General features: G+C 41.6%; 1 protein-coding gene across 1 annotated transcript in view; it reads left to right on the top strand.

Annotated features, from left to right (window-relative positions):
• The window catches only part of LOC128606972 (protein jagged-1b), a 59544-nt gene that overhangs the window by 8218 nt on the left and 34161 nt on the right, over window positions 1–17165 (top strand). The window contains exon 2 of the mRNA XM_053623555.1: window positions 1106–1408. Within this exon, the coding sequence (XP_053479530.1) occupies window positions 1106–1408 (303 nt within the window). The remainder of the gene's footprint in view (window positions 1–1105; window positions 1409–17165) is intronic.

Genomic DNA, 17165 nt, shown 5'->3' with positions numbered 1-17165 from the left:
ACAGCTTATACTACACAGGGTCAGAGGGAACCTGGAGGCTATCCCAGGGGACATGGGGTACAAGGTGGGGGACACTGTATATGGGGTTCCAACCCATTGCAAGGTGTCCCCAACCCTGGAGGTGTGAGGCAAATGTGCTAAACACTAAGCCACCGCGCCCCCCATTTATTCATGGCAATATGTTGTAGTTATAATCAAGAATCCTTATCTATTACTGGCCATAAACGTGTGAAGAAAGAGAGCCAAGATGTCAATTTAAGTAAGGTCTGGTGTAAGGCTGCTTTTATAATAGGGATGTACGAATGACCTGAAATTTTGGCCGACCGAAAAAAAAAAGGAAAACTATTGTACATTTGAATCAAAGAGTAAAAATGTCAAACAAATCTGACCAAAAAATTTACGGTAACATAGTATAACTTTTACCAGTTTTGGTGATCCCGTGCCTACTGTGACATCAGATTCCTGTTCTTGGCTGGCAGGACTGGAACCCAATGTGGTCTTCTACTGTTGTAGCTCATCTACTTCAAGGTGCAGTGTGATGTTCATTCTGAGATGCTTTTCAGCTCGGCACGTTTGTAAAGAGTGGTTTTTTGAGTTAGTGTACCATTTTCTTCTGACCTTTCTCTTCAGCAAGGCGTTTCTTCCCACAGAACTGCTCCTCATTGGATGTTTTTTTTAGTTTTTCACACCATTATGTGTAAAATCTAGAGTCTATTGAGAATGAAAATCCAAGGAGATCAGCAGTTTATGAAATACTTAAGCCAAGCCAGTCTTGCACCAACAATAACGCCACCGAGATCACATTTTTTTTTTTATAGATTCTGATGTTTTATATGAGCATTAACTCAACCTCTTGACCTGTATATGCATGATTTAAAGCAGTGCACTACTGACACATGATTGACTAGTTGGATAATTTTATATGCCTAACAGTAACTTTTTTACAAGTGAATGATCCCAACTGAACCATGATTAGAGGGCTCCTATCAGTCTTCCGATGTTAGCCATAAAATGATTTCCTCTCCAGTTCAGACAGCTAGTATGTCTTTGCCTTGTTAAATTCCTCTCTTTTATTCCTCTCTCTTTTCTGTTTTCTCTCATCCAGGCTGTCCATGCAGTCGGTATGTTTGAGCTGCAGATCCGCCAATGGCAAAACTCTTTTGGCATACTACAGAATGCTCAGTGCTGTGACCTCCAGCCCAGCGGGGGACAGCGATGTCCTCAAAGTGACCAGTGTGACACCTTCTTCAAGGTCTGTCTGAAGGAGTACCAGGCTCGTGTGGCACCCACGGGCACATGTACATTTGGTACTGGCATAACGCCGGTCCTAGGTGGGAACTCCCACAGCATCCATCGTCACGGGCCCGAAGGAGGCCGGATCGTCATCCCATTCAAATACGCCTGGCCGGTCAGTCCGACTTCATTGTTTCATCATGTTATGAATTACACAGAGCCAGTGCAGGTCATACAACTTGAACGTTGTTGAGGGATTTCTTAAGGGCTGAAAACTGTCTTGGAGACGTGAGGTTGTGTCTTTTGTACATTTCTGTCACTGTGCCAATGGTGGGCTGTCTCAAAGTCAATTGTTAAATCCAATGTGTTGTTGCTAATAAGTCTTCCTTTCACCTGACCCTGTTTTCAGTTCATGTGAAATTGGGGTGGTGTTGATAACTCTGTGTTGATTATGTGCTGCTCTGCTGTGGTAGAGTGGTGTTGTCAGCGCTTGTCTTTAATCTTATAACATTCTTTCACCTCACGCTCATTGACTAGTCTAGATGGAGGTAGGGAATTATATAAGAGAGGGGGACTCGGCAAAGAAGTGTCCAGACCTGTGTTTAGGGATGCATCAACACCATTTTTTTCAGATGGCATATGAATACTTGTAGATACCAATACGATACTGATATAGAAATTACTATCGTAAACCTACTCAGTATTGATCAATCTATATACCGAGGAACATTTTATTTTCTCAGTTTAGATAGTGTTCATATGGGCGCACGGTGGCTTAGCACATTCGCCTCACGCCTCCAGGGTCGATTCCCACCGTGGCCCTGTGTGTGCAGAGTTTGCATGTTCTCCCCGTGCTGCGGGGGTTTCCACCCCCAGTCCAAAGACATGCATGGTAGGCTGATTGGCATGTCTAAACTGTCCGTAGTGTATGAATGGGTGTGTGAATGTGTATGTGATTGTGCCCTGTGATGGATTGGCACCCTGTCCAGGGTGTACCCCTTGTGCCCCATGCTCCCTATGATAGGCTCCAGGTTCCCCATGACCCTAAAGGAAGGATAAGCGGTATAGAAGATGGATGGATGGATGGATGGATAGTGTTCATGCACTTTGGGTATTAGGGTCATTCTTTATACCATAAGTTACTTCATTTGTTCATAATTAGCTAGCTACATTAGTTACCTTGAATCAAGTAGGGCTGAGAAACATGGGTTTTGTATCACTTAGGAAAAGTACTTCTATAGTACAGCGTTCATTAAAGTATGTTTTAAAATCCCTTATTGTCATGAACTGACATGAATTGGCGCATCCTTTCCGAGTGATAACTTGACGAAGACATGTAGCACCATAGTTTTTCCTTTGATGAATAAATCTCAACGGTCTAAATGACAAAAAAAGAACCCTCAGGTGCATTATTGACATAAAACCGTCCTTATCCAATCGAATATTGACATCTGCTTGCCATAAATCTCTGTGCTTGCATGCTTATCGGTGAAGTAGAAATGATTCTACGTAGTCTTGAGGCATTTGTCGAATGTTGCTCAAATTCACCGATTATTTGGAGCTTTTCAGTTTCCCCGACGTGTGTGTGATGAGCAATAATGAGTGAAATGTTTGCGAAATGTTATGCTGAAAAATCAATCCATAGCTAACGGTACTAATTCATTACGAAATCTGTCGAATAATGTAAAGAATGACGTTCATAACACAGTAAATAGTATTCTTAAGACTGCACTTGAGTTCTGATGACTAAAACTAACAATTTAGCATTTTTTTTTAAAAAAAGTGTATTTACTGGATAATAAAACTCACGGTTTGAAATGATAAGGCGCTTAAGCAGTTAACTCTGATTAAGACTCGACGTTTTACGTTCTTCCTTCCTCAGCTCTACCTGCTACTCCCATCCTGACCTCCTCTCTCTCTCTCTTTCTCATCTCACGTTCTCCAATGTGCTGTTTTATTTCATTCCTTTAACGTTCAACTTCTAGTCCAATAACTTAAATGGTTTTCCTCACAATAAGAACAATCATATCCCGTATCTTCTTTTCTTCAGAACTCTCCTCGCCTCATCTAACCGTCTAATACCGGTCCTTTTTCTTTTCTTCTTTTTCTCTTGAACTGGTAAACCTGGCCTCTTTGGTTCCTTCTTCCACCCCCACCCCCCTCTCCTCCCAGACAGATCGACCTTTTCTGTCTTATCACCCATAATGGATCAGACTAATTCCCTTCTAACATTACTCTCACGGGCTATTACTGCTCAATTACAGTGTGGCTGACTGTTTCTCCACTTCTGTACCATGGCTTTCCATCTGCCCTTTATCTCTTCCTTTATGTAGCACAATAGTGAAAGAACGAGAGATTTAAATACACAGAGACGTAGACGGACGCGAACGAGAGAGGACAGGAAGCCGCGAGCTCGATCCGTAAAACTTATATAATGTATAAAACACAATAACAAAGTTGGTTTGAGGTCGGCGTGTTTGTGTTTGCTTTAAATTATTCCTGTGAAGTTTCCTCAGTGGTGTGGTCTGGACTTTATGGGGCTTTATTTCAGGCTGGGTGCAATGCCAACTACACACACACACACACACACATACACATACACACACACACACACACACACACACACACACACACAACGTAGTCCTCTGTAGTTTCCCAGAGACTTCCTAAACACTCAGCTAATCACAGCACCCTTTCCCTCTGCTGAGTCTGCGCTCTCTCTGTTCCCACTGTCTCTCTGTCTGTGTACGATCAGACCGCCTCAGGCCGTAGAATTCTTTAAAATGACTCGTCGTCCTGTGGGAGACTAACGGCTCGTCGTGATCTGCTCTTCCCACTCCTGTTTGTTTCTGTGTTAGCACTCTAAACATGTCTATATTTCCATCTGTTTTATTATTGTTGTCTGCGGGAGTTTTATGACCTCTGCAAGCGAGGTTACATGTCTGTTCGTAAAAGACAGAATCGAATAATAGCAAGAAAGCTCATATTATGCTTGTAATTGAGGATATATTGAGTCATGATAATGTTTTTAATAAAAACTTTTTTTTTTTTTAAAGTCCAAAGCTGACTGAAGCTTTGGTGGAGGAGAAGGAAGTGATCTGATGCGGGCCAGCTGTCTGAACAGGGTTATGTGTCTTTGTAAAAAAAAAAAAAATAAAAAATAAAAAAAGGAGCCATTCGTGTTTACACACACACACGCGCGCGCGCGCGCGGACGGACGGAGACGCTCATACAAACTCCCACTTCTGCTAATCGGTTGTTGCTTGTATTGTGTGCACACACGCAAATGTTCTTTGCCTTGCATCATTCAAAAGGGCATGGTTTAAGCACATCCACACACAGACATGCACACACTTGTGTGTTACTGCATCACTGGGAATAAATGTGCACTTAAAAGGGCATTAATGTGGCCAAAAGAAATGCCGTATGCTGCCATTTTATTGGTCCTTAAGTTCACATTTATTTTTTTCTCCCAGTATTTATGAGAAAACTTAAATACAAAAGTGTATTCTCTCTTCTTTCTGTCTCACTTACACTTGTTTCTTGTTTAAGGAACGTTTGTGAAGGAAGAATGTTGACATTTTTTTGTGCTTGATTGACTCTGATGATGGAAAAAGTTCAGAGATGATGAGCCATGTTATAAATACTGGCGTGCGTTCATTTGATCAAAAATACTGTATATTCATTCATTCGTGCGCTTCATGCTGTTCAGGGTTATAGTGGAGCGTATACTGGGAACACGCTCATTCACACCTACGTGTGATTTAGTGTAGCAAATTTACCTACAGTCATGTTTTTGGGAGGTGTGATAAGCTTCACTGAACATTTCCGGGGTTTCCCCCCCCTATTAATCACGTGCCGATTCCCACCCACCAGCTGTCTGGCTTTTTCCATATACACTTGTGAACCCTTTAGAATGTTCTATATTTCTGCATAAATATGACCTATAACATCATCAGGTTTTCACACAATTATTGAAAATAGATTAAAAAAAGGACCCAATTAAACAAATGAGACAAAAATATTATACTTGGTCATATATTTATTGAGGTAAATGCTCCAATATTACATATTTCGTGTTGTTATATTTATTTTATTTTATTTTATTTTATTCTATCTTGTTTATTTTATGTACATGTTGGCACGGAACAAAATTGAGTGGCTCTTAATTTCATTGTACATGTGTATAGTGACAATAAAAGGCATTCATTCATATCTGTGAGTGGCAAAAGTATGTGAACCTTTGCTTTCAGTATCTGGTGTGACTCTCTTGTGCAATTTCCGGTAACTGTTGATCAGTCCTGTACATCGGCTTGGAGGAATTTTAACCCGTTCCTCAGTATAGAACAACTTCAACTCTGGGATGTTGGTGGGTTTCCTCACATGAACTGATTGCCTCAGGTCCTTCCACAACATTTCTATTGAATTAAGGTCATGACATTGACTTGGCCATTCCAAAACATTCATTTTATTCTTCTTTAGAACGACTTGTGTGTTTAGGGTCGTTGTCTTACTGCATGATCCACTTTCTCTTGAGATTCAATTCATGGACAGATGTCCTGATATTTTCCCGTAGAATTCGCTGGAATAATTCAGAATTCATTGTTTCATCAATGATGGCAAGCCGTCCTGGCCCAGATGCAGCAAAACAGACCAAACCATGACACTACCACCACCATGTTTCACAGATGTGATAAGGTTCTTATGCTGGAATGCAGTGTTTCCTTTTCTCCAAGCATAACATTTCTCATTTAAACCGAAAATTCTATTTTGGTCTCATCCGTCCACAAAACATTTTTCAATTAGCCTTCTGGCTTGTCCACATGATCTTTAGCAAACTGCAGAGGGGCAGCAATGTTCTTTTTGGAGAGCAGTGGCTTTCTCCTTGCAACCCTGCCATGTACACCATTGTTGTTCAGTGTTCTTTTTATTGTAGACTCATGAACATTAACATTAGCCAATGAGAGAGAGACCTTTAGTTGCTTAGAAGTTATCCTGCGTTCCTTTGAGACCTTGTGGACTATTACACATCTTGCTCTTGGAGTGATCTTTGTTGGTGGACCACTCCTGGGGAGGGGAACAATGGTCTTAAATTTTCTCCATTTATACACAATCTGTCTGACTGTAGATTGGTGGAGTCCAAACTCTTTAGAGATGGTTTTGTAACCTTTTTTAGCCTGATGAGCATCAACAACTCTTTTTCTGAGCTCCTCAGGAATCTCCTTTGTTCATCCCATGATACACTTCCACAAACATGTGTTGTGAAGATCAGACTTTGATAGATCTCTGTTCTTTAAATAAAACACAGCGCTCACTCACACCTGATTATCATCCCGTTGATTAAAATCACCTGACTCTAATTTCACCTTCAAATTATCTGAAAATTCTAGAGGTTCGCATACTTTTTCCACTCACAGATATGTAATATTGGATCATTTCCCCCAATAAATAAATAACCAAGTATAATATTTTTGTCTCATTTGTTTAACTGGGTTCTCTTTGTCGACTTTTAAGACTTGTGTGAAAATCTGATGATGTTCTAGGTCATATTTATGTAGACATATTGAAAATTCTAAAGGGTTCACAAACTTTCAAGCACCACTGTACATGAACTCACAGACAACCATTAATGGCTAGTGTCACGGTGAGGGAGGGGAAAGAGAGCGTATTCCATTCCTCCAACCCAGAGAGCATGGAGAATTTTGACTCCTTGACACCCGGCCATTGGATTCAAACCTTGGATTCAAAGTTGCTCAGAATCTGTCTATGTCTAAGTGACCCATAATCTGTCTTTGATCTGAGCGCACCTGTCTTACAAAACAACTCCTTTGTCACAGACAACAAAAAATATCCATCTTATTTGTGAGACAATCCTTCACAGTAGACGCAACAAATGAATGCGCTAGTGCCAAAGCCTGTGTTGCAATGACTCAGGAGGTCGTCAGCTGCATATGATCAGGTCTAGAAGGTGAATAAACCCCAGATGGCTAGCAATGGTGGGACGGGGGTGTGGTGAGATTGCTATCTGATCGTTCTCATTCATTCCACATGGCCGCATATCAGATATGCGTCCGATTTGGAACCACATGCAAAAGTGACTCGGGTCGGATTTGAAAAGATCAGAAATTTGTGTCCACATAACCCTGAAAAAAAAATCAGATTTGTGTTATATTAAGGTAGAAAATTGGACTTATAGTATAGTCACTTGAGTGTAGCTGTAGACAGTAACCTGTACTCAGGATTATTATTATTATTATTATTATTATTATTATTATTATTATTATTATTATTATTATTATTATTATTATTATTATTATTATTATTATTATTATTATTATTATTATGAGAATGCTTCTTCTTTGGGCAGTGTTGGCTTAACGGTTAAGGCTCTGGGTTATTGATCGGAAGGCCGGGGGTTCAAGCCCCAGCACTGCCAAGCTGCCACTGTTGGGCCCTTGAGCAAGGCCCTTAACCCTCTCTGCTCCAGGGATGCTGTATCATGACTGACCCTGCGCTCTGACCCCAGCTTCCTAACAAGAAAATAATTTCCCCGTGCTGCAATATATATATACGTGACAAATAAAGGTTTGTTCTTCTATGATATCAGGATCGCAAATACCAATATAACAAACGATATATTGTTAACCCCTCTCACACACTGAATTGTTTCTCATGGGCGAAACCCCAAATGAATGTGTGGCTCTAATTACAGTCTAGTCTATGCTACATGTTTCAATTAACTTTCCAGAGTTTTTTGTCTACATAATGTCTTTCATCCCCATGAGGCAGTATGTGAACAGGATGCTGTTCCCAGGAAGAGGTAAATACAACTCGCACACTCTTAAACAACAACAACAAAACTTCATACAAAAGTCACAGTTTTTAACACTGTGACACGCCATTTCTTTTATTCCGGATAGTATCATTGTGTTTAAAGGGTGGTGGTGGTGGTGGTGGTGGCAACTGTGAGTGTGAGAAAAACCAACCAGAGAAAACCAATCTGGTTCAGTTTCAGGGCAGGGCTGAGCGAAGGACTGGCGCAGGAGAGAAGGAGGGGGTTGGAAGAGAGAAAGAGAGGGAGAGAGAGATTTCTATGTGTAGCCAGTGGAAAGAAAGAGCTTCATTATCAGCCCATCTCTGAGTGCTGGTTTGGGGGGAGGAGAGAGGAGGGGAAGGGGGTCTCCTACTGTCCCAGGTGAGGGGACGAACAGGTGAACACAGTTATTAGGAGGAAAGCTGAGCCTACTTTCTCTCTCTTTCGTTCTTTCTCTCTCGTTCCGTGTGTTTTATCTTTCACACGCACACTGATCTACTGTTTTCAACAAAGGGGGAAAAAAAAGATTAAAGGTATATGCGTGTGTGTGTGTGTGTGTGTGTGTGAGAGAGAGAGAGAGAGATAAAGTACATAATTGAATGTTACATTTGAGTCTGACTGATATGAGACACTGCTTTCTTGGGTTCCACTCTATTAGAGCTGGGTGATATGTATCCTAATGATATGTAAGGAATAAAACACAATGAGGTGTGCTATTATAGGAAACGTATCAACAATGTGGCCAGACACAAAGCTATTTACCGAGTTGTTCGTCTGTTACTACCCTGAAGTTGCTTATTTTTCCAATAACGGCGTGTCCTGAAGTACATTATTCCTCTTACAACACAGCAGATTGCCAATTATTATGAGTTTTAACCCATCATACATGCATCTATTTATAGTTCCATTTAACGTGGTCCATAAAACAAGTTAGTTCCTGTTATATCACTTGATATAGCAGCTATAAACATTTCTCCCCTTACCTGTCTGTCTTTCTCTCTCTCACTCTCTCTCTCTCTCGCTCTCTCTCGAAGTGAATAAGATTAAAAACAATGCGGCGTGTCATGTGCAAAGCGCAAAGCTCTCTCTCCTGAAGAGTTTCCCACGGCAGAAAACTTACCATTACAAAGCACTGACACCGGAGACTCGTTCCATAAACGTCTCCTTCGTTACGATGACACGTTTTTTTCTTTCGTATTTTAACATGTTTTTAATCTGTTTTATTATGTGGAGCGTGCGCCGTACGGGTCCCTGTGAACGAGCTGTTACCATAGAAACAATAACGTATTAGAACAAGCGCGTTAGTATAACCCTGTGATTGGAGTTAGAGATGGCACTACTGTCAAATATGGCGTTATAGAAAATTAACCAAGGTCGTGGTATAGAATGCTGTACTGTATGTAAGGCAATACTCCGATATGAACTGCTGTCAGTAGTCTTTTTTAAAAATGACACTGTGATTACTATAAGAAATCATGTATTAGACATTAAGAGCTATTTCTGGAGCAGTAGTAGGTTTGTTGTTGTTTTTGTTGTTCTTATCCTTAGGGTTAGGGCTAGGGTTAGGTTCTCTTAAGTATAGTAAGGTTTTGTAATATTTGGCCAAACTAAATATTTAAAAAAAAAAAAAAAATGTATGTGGTGTATGGTGAAGTGAATATGTCTTCATGTATGGTAATGATATATTGCCCATGTTGCCTACTCACCTGTCCTTTCTCTCTCACTTTACGTGTCTCTCTCTCTGTCTTTCTACCTATTTATATTCTCCCTTTAATCTGTTGTAACAGTGCTCATTAAGGTTTTCACTGAGGAGAGCTAGCTGGCCCAGAGAGCAGCCCGTGGGCCATGCTGTGATGACAGACTAGACAAAACCTCTCATTCCCGGTGAAGTCATCCCTCTTTATTTCTACTATTCCAACGACTTTAAGGCAGAAGAGGAGGGATAAAAATCAGGGAATGCCCCCGGTGAAAGGCTGGGGAGTGTGAGTGAGTGAGTGTGGGCGTGCTTGTGTGTGTGTGTGTGTGTTGTGTGTATGCATGTGATCTTCATGTGGTTGGACTTTTTGCAACTTTGGACTTCAGGTCACTCTGTTCTCAGTCTCTGGGCTTTGAGGCATTAAAATGAATAAGGGTCAGATTGTGTTTAGTAGCCTGAGGGCACAGGGGTCAGTGAACGACAGTAATATCCACACTGACCCCACCCACCCATTTTTCTCTCTTTCTCTCCATCTATCTGTCTCTCTTACTGTCGCTCTCTTTTCTCCCCCCTCTCTGTCTCTCTCCGTTCCTCCCCCTCTGCTTGTATGCTGTTCTCTTTCCCTTTTCTCTGTCTGTCTCTCTCTCTGTCTTGTTCTCTGTCTGTCTGTCTCTCTCTCCCTTTAACTCATTCTCTCTGTCTGTCTCTCACTGTCTTGTTCTCTCTGTTTCTGTCTCTCCCCTCTCTCTGTTTCTCTCTGGCTCTCTCTATGTCTTGTTCTTTGTCTGTCTCTCTCTCCCTTTAGCTCATTCTCTCTGTCTGTCTCTCACTGTCTTGTTCTCTCTGTTTCTGTCTCTCCCCTCTCTCTGTTTCTCTCTGTCTCGCTCTCTGTCTTGTTCTTTGTCTGTCTCTCTCTCCCTTTAGCTCATTCTCTCTGTGTGTCTCTCACTGTCTTGTTCTCTCTGTTTCTGTCTCTCCCCTCTCTCTGTTTCTCTCTGTCTCGCTCTCTGTCTTGTTCTTTGTCTGTCTCTCTCTCCCTCTCCATCATTCTCACGGCCTTGTTCTCTCTGTCTCTGTCTCTGCCTCTGTCTCTGTCTGTCTTGTTCTCTGTCTATCTGTCTCTCTCTCCCTCTCCCTCATTCTCACTGTCTTGTTCTCTCTGTCTCTGTCTGTCCCTCTCTGTGTCTTGTTCTCTGTCTGTCTGTCTCTCGCTCTCCCTCATTCTCACTGTCTTGTTCTCTCTCTCTCTCTCTCTCTCTCTCTCTCTCTGTTTCTCACTGGCTGTCTCTCTCTGTGTCTTGTTCTCTGTCTGTCTGTCTCCCTCTCCCTCATTCTCACTTGTTCTCTCTCTCTGTGTCTCTCTCTGTCTCTCTCTCTCTCTCTGTTTCTCACTGGCTGCCTCTCTCTGTGTCTTGTTCTCTGTCTGTCTGTCTCCCTCTCCCTCTTTCTCACTGTTTTGTTCTCTCTCTCTCTCTGTCTCGCTCTCTCTGTCTCTCTCTCTCTCCCTCCCTCTCCCTCTTTCTCACTGTCTTGTTCGCTCTCTCTCTCTCTCTCTCTCTCTCTCTCTCTCTCACTCTGTTTCTCACTGGCTGTCTCTCTCTGTTTCTCTCTGTCTGTCTCTCTCTCCCTCTCCCTCATTCTCAATGTCTTGTTCTCTCTCTCTCTGTCACTTTCTTGATCCGTCCGTCTGTCTGTCTGTCCCCCCCCCCTGTATTTCTCCCTGTCTCTCTTTTTCCCTTTCCCCCTCTTTTTCCCCCCCTCCCGTTCTCTCTGATCATTATTCTCAATTACCTTTAGGACATTATTCTCCATTACCTATTGCGGTGAGTCAGGCCCTGCCCAAAGCAGCTCAAATTCCTTATTCTTTCTCAGCACTCGCAGATAAGGAGGCGGGAGGTGTCTGTTCATTTTAAAATGTTCCTGTCTTATTTCCACTGTCCTAATGCTTCATTCTAATGGCGTGTCTATTAACAGAGTCAGAATAAAGGAGTGGAACAAAGCGGTTAAAGTGGCGTTCCGCTCCGCGCAATGTTGAGCTCTGCATGTGGGACTTTCCGTGTGTAATATTTAACACTCTTCATTTCTGTCCCAGAAGACTAATGGGCGTTGTGTTCTCACCACTAGCACCTTTTTCATGCCTTTGGCTGTGCTGCGCATGGTATTCACTAACATTTATAGACCTATCACGTCCTTGATGTGTTCCACCTCCGTAACCCTGTCTTTCTCCATGGTGTGAGGCGGTACAGCTCAGCACAGGTGTGATGGGAGTTGATTGCAAACCACAAATACTTCTCTCAAACGAGCACATTAACACAGACTCAGGTTCTGATCTGTATCATGAGATAAGCCGGACTTTAAATAAAGGTTTACGATACATTTTTAAATAATAATAATAATAATAATAATAATAATAATAATAATAATTCTGAGTTATCAGATGTTAACCTCAGCATTAAAGCATGCCAAGCGTGCCGTCTCATGATTACACCATTTGGCACAGACGGAGAGGGTAGACTGACGCTTCCCTTCTTATTATAAGCCACCACAAGCTGAAGATTGTCACCAGGCACTCGTGAGATGGCTTTCCTGAGTGTTCGGATTAGTGTGAGGAAATTAAGTTTGCTCAAATCTGCTTACCCCCGTCCCCATCTGCCCACGCTCTCTTTATCTCTCTCCGCTCTCGTGACTCTGACACTAATTTTCGCTCAATACCTCAAGCGGTCACAGGTCAAGAACTTTGACCTCCCAGCCTCCTTTCGTCCCTCTAATGGGTTCAGGTTTGTCGGCTCACAACACGGACACTTTGTTGGCAGATTTGGTGTGTTTATTAAATTAGTTCGAGAAGTTTTCCTGTACGTATCGTGTATTTAGGATTTAGAATTATGCATTGAAGATCCCAAATTTGGGATTGGATGCGATGTATGAATGTGTTCGAAGCTCTGTGGAGGTTATGTGTGTGCGTCAGTACGCTGTAAATTGATGCCTAATCTATTGTGTTGTATTGTGCAAAGTTCTGCCCTCAGTTACCTGGGCATTCCTGCTGCCTGGGAACCAAAGCTACTCACTTACCATAAGGGGGAAAAAATATCTCCCTCTTCATTCCATGTCTCCCACGCATACACACACTGATACACACACACACACACACACACACACACACACACACACACACACACACACACACACTGCATACCTGTGCAGCCACGCATGAAGTGGGCTCATGACTACTCACTCTGTCTTTATAGGCCCATTGATCTTATTCTTTCTTTCTTTCTTTCTTTCACTCTCTTTCTCTCATGCACTAGCTCTCTCGCTCTTACTTTGCATCAATATCCCTAACAATTATTCCACATCAGTTAAGCTGATCACAATGATTTGAGCTGGTTGTGATTAATCTTTAGATTCTACAAGAACCCTGAATGGCATTTGGGGTGCCATTTAACCCATCTAACTCTTTTTTCCCCTTCTCTTTCATCATCTTTTTCACTTTGTTTTCTAAGAGTATCAGCGTTGAAAGTAGCAACAGGGTCGAAGCATTGAATTAACAAATATGCAGTATGTGGTTAATTAGCAGCCATGCTAATCACATGAGGACATTAAAGAGAATTCTAACAAGTTACATAACATTTTTGTGAATAATTTACTATCGTTTAGATAACAGTGTCTAGCTTTTACCGTGACCCTGTCGGTCAATATACTGTATTCAATATTAATGAAAATAAGGAAGAAAAGATTAATCGAATGTGCTATTCTTCTTCCCGTGATCTGTAAGAAATTCAGACAGCAATGATAATAATAATAATAAGAAGAAGAAGACGTTTTATTTATATAGCAACTGAACTAACAAATGAACATATACACGCTAAAAAAGCCTGTTGGAAAAATGTTTTCTCGATGGATGATACCAAAATAGAATTTTTGGTGTAAATGAGAAGCGTTATGATTGGAGAAAGGAAAACACTGCATTCAAGCATAAGAACATTATCCCATCTGTGAAACATGGTGGTGGTAGTGTCATGGTTTGGGGCTGTTTTGCTGCATCTGGGACAGGACAACTTGCCATCATTGATGGAATAATGACTTCTGAAGTATACCAGCGAATTCTACCGGAAAATGTCAGGACATCTGTCCGTGATCTGAATCTCAAGAGAAAGTGGGTCAGGCAGCAGGATAATGACTTGTGTACGTGTATTATTATACTATTGTTGTGCTTATATTCTAAAAAGTTAGTACAAGTGATGATGAACTCATTAATCTTAATTAAATGTATGATCATTATTCAGCTAGAATTTCATAATTGCGAAAGACATTTGTGTAACATCCATGCCCAATTGTACTGGCACACACACACACACACACACACACACACACACATACACAAACTCACCCACATTTACATATACTGCGCTTGACATACTAAGCAGCAGTCAGAGGAAGTTAATTCCCTTAAGATTCGTTCTTATGTTTAGTGAAGATAAGCTAATAACCTCGGGACATGCAGTGTCTGGGAACACGCTGCTTTAATGATTTCATCTGTGTGCAAATTGGATTGGAATGGAAGCTTCTATAATAAGGAAGAAAAAGGGGAAAGGGTGCGAGCGTCCCCCCTCCCCCCCTCCCCCATCACCTTTATGTGAAAAGGTGATGGGAACAGGAAGTAAGGTTATTAAGAAGTGTGGATGTGTGTGTTCATGTGGATGTGAGAACTCTCATCTCTTTGTGGACATCCAGTTTCCATGCGATGATAGGAAACCATGAAAACCCGTGTCATGTGCTCTGCTTTGCAAGTTTTACATTGAACGATAAAGACGAACGATAAAGGTGCACGTGTACGTGCACCTGTAAGAAGACTCTGGGCCACATGGTGTGCTAAAAGCTTTGCTAATTTTGTTGTCCGCTTGATTGTTCTGTCATCCTGTCTTCTTTTCACTGTTTTTTTTTGGGGGGGAGGTTTCTTGCATTCTTATTGTTTCTCCGCTCACCGCACTGAGTGAACTCTCTGTCACTCTCACCTTCTCTCTTTGATTATATTTAATGGTTGTTCTGCTTCCAGACTCTGCGCCACTTCCTTCTGCCTTTTCAGTTCTTCCCTACATCCTCTCTTTATTTCCGCACATAATCCCTTCTCTGATTTTCGGTCTTTTTTTTTCTCCACATCAATCGCTCTTTTTGATCTTCTACTGATAAATATGAGTTTTAGCGGTCTTTGCTGAACCCAAGCAGTTTGTAGCTGCTAGTTAACTGCTACCACAGAGCTATTATTACTGAAGGTCTCTAAGATCCTGTTGGTTAGATTGGACTCTCTGCAGTGGCTAATGAGCATTTCATGCCATGTCAGATCAGTGGAGAGCTCATAATAGTTCACTGTTTTAAACCAACAGACATGTAGATATCTGTCTAGTAGAGGTGTGACATAATTAGTGCTCCAGATATCTTTGTCTTTATATCTTCAGCTGGATCTGTATTTTAACCAGAAGGTGGGGGTTGGGGGTTTGAATCCTGCCTCCGCTTAGTGTGTATGGAGTTTGCATGTTCTCTCTGTGCATTGGTGGTTTCCTCCGAGTACTCCTATTTCCTCCCGCGATCCGAAGACATGCGTTGTAGGCATTTCCAAATCGTCCGTAGTATGTGGTGTGTGCGATTGGCACCAAGTCAAACATATGTTTCCATCCAGATTCCATCCCAACTTTACTTCTGAAACACTCAGCCTGTCTAAGACACTCTTTTTACACCCAATCATGTTATTGACCCGTTCCCAACTAACCAAATTAGTTGCAAAATGTTCCTCCAGCTGTTTCTTTTTAGTAACACTTACTTTTCCAGCCTTTTCTTGCCCCCGTCCCAACTTTTTTGAGACGCGCTATGGCCATCACATTCAAAATGACCTTATTTTTTCCTTAAAATGGTACATTTCCTCAGTTTAATCATTTGATATGTCTTCTGTGTTCTATTCTGAATAACAGATGGGCTTTTATGAGATTCGCAAATCATTGAATTCTGTTTTTTTTACACAGCGTTCCAACTTTTTTTTAGAATTGTGGTTGTAATATTTGATCAGATTTACTTTAGTTTTGGGCTCTTCATATTCTAAACAGATTTTAAAAACAAGTTTTTTGTTGTTGTTGTTATTGTTGTTGTTGCTGTTCATTAAAACATACAGTATACAGTACAAAAGAAATAGAATGGATATTCGATTGGATATTTGATTCTTTTCCATAAAAGAATACATACCAAAAAAACAACAACACCAATTTGCTTGAAATCACATCGTTCCAGTATATAATCTGATAGTTACATAAACAGTTCTGTGAAGTAGGAATAGCATAGATTTATCCTCTTCAAGGTGAAACCGCAATATTATCCCACCTGCAGCTTCCTGAAGTTTGAAGGCAGAATTATACGGTGAAGCTGATAATGGTAATACAGTTCCATAAAACTGTATACAGACCAGTTTACAATATAATTTAAAAATAAGATTACATACAGTATATCGAGGCTTAGTGGTTAGCACGTTCGCCTCACACTTCCAGGGTTGGGGGTTCGATTCCCACCGTGGCCCTGTGTGTGCGGAGTTTGCATGTTCTCCCCGTGCTGTGGGGGTTTCCTCCGGGTACTCCGGTTTCCTCCCCCAGTCCAAAGACATGCATTGTAGGCTGATTGGCGTGTGTAAAGTGTCCGTAGTGTGTGAATGGGTATGTCATTGTGCCCTGCGATGGACTGGCACCCTGTCCAGGGTGTACCCCGCCTTGTGCCCGATGCTCCCTGGAATAGGCTCCAGGCTTCCCCGTGACGCTGAAAAGGATAGAGCGGTATAGAAGATGGATGGATGGATGGACAGTATATCGATAACGTTTCAAATAAGCATGTGGAGGTTTGGTATTTGTATTTGACTTCCATCACTTGTTAACTGCATTAGTCTTTTTACCTCCAGTGTAATAATAATAATAATAAGAGCAGAAATCAGCATTAAAAATGTCTTGGCAGTTTAACTATTTCTGTGTGTCGCTTTGGATAAAATGTCTGCCGATGAATGCGTTTAAGTTCATTTTGCATCAAACTTTATGACTAAATATAACCTCCTGCTTGAGGTACCTGTTTACCTAAACACACCCATCCAAAAGAAAACACACACACCCACAAATACATCAACAGCACGCTAAACGCACACCGTGTGCCTTTTTGTCATCCAGACGTGGTCATTTCCTGCGGAAAACGTGGGGCCCTGTCGCAGAGTTGCTCGAAGCGTTGGTGTTGTTTTTAGAGTCCTGAAATCGCATACCTTTGTCGGACCAATTAAGCCAGGAAGAATTTGACTATCGGTAAGGGAGCGAGGGAGGGGGCACAGGATAAAAGCACAGAGAGAGAGGGAGTAAGGAGAGGCCTTCTGTAATCATGGCCTGAAAGAAAGAAAACAAAAGCGTT

The sequence above is a fragment of the Ictalurus furcatus genome, chromosome 4, assembly GCF_023375685.1.
Source record: "Ictalurus furcatus strain D&B chromosome 4, Billie_1.0, whole genome shotgun sequence".
NCBI lineage: Eukaryota > Metazoa > Chordata > Actinopteri > Siluriformes > Ictaluridae > Ictalurus > Ictalurus furcatus.
The sequence above is the reverse complement of the archived record's forward strand: the minus strand, read 5'-3'. Positions and strand labels throughout refer to the sequence as shown.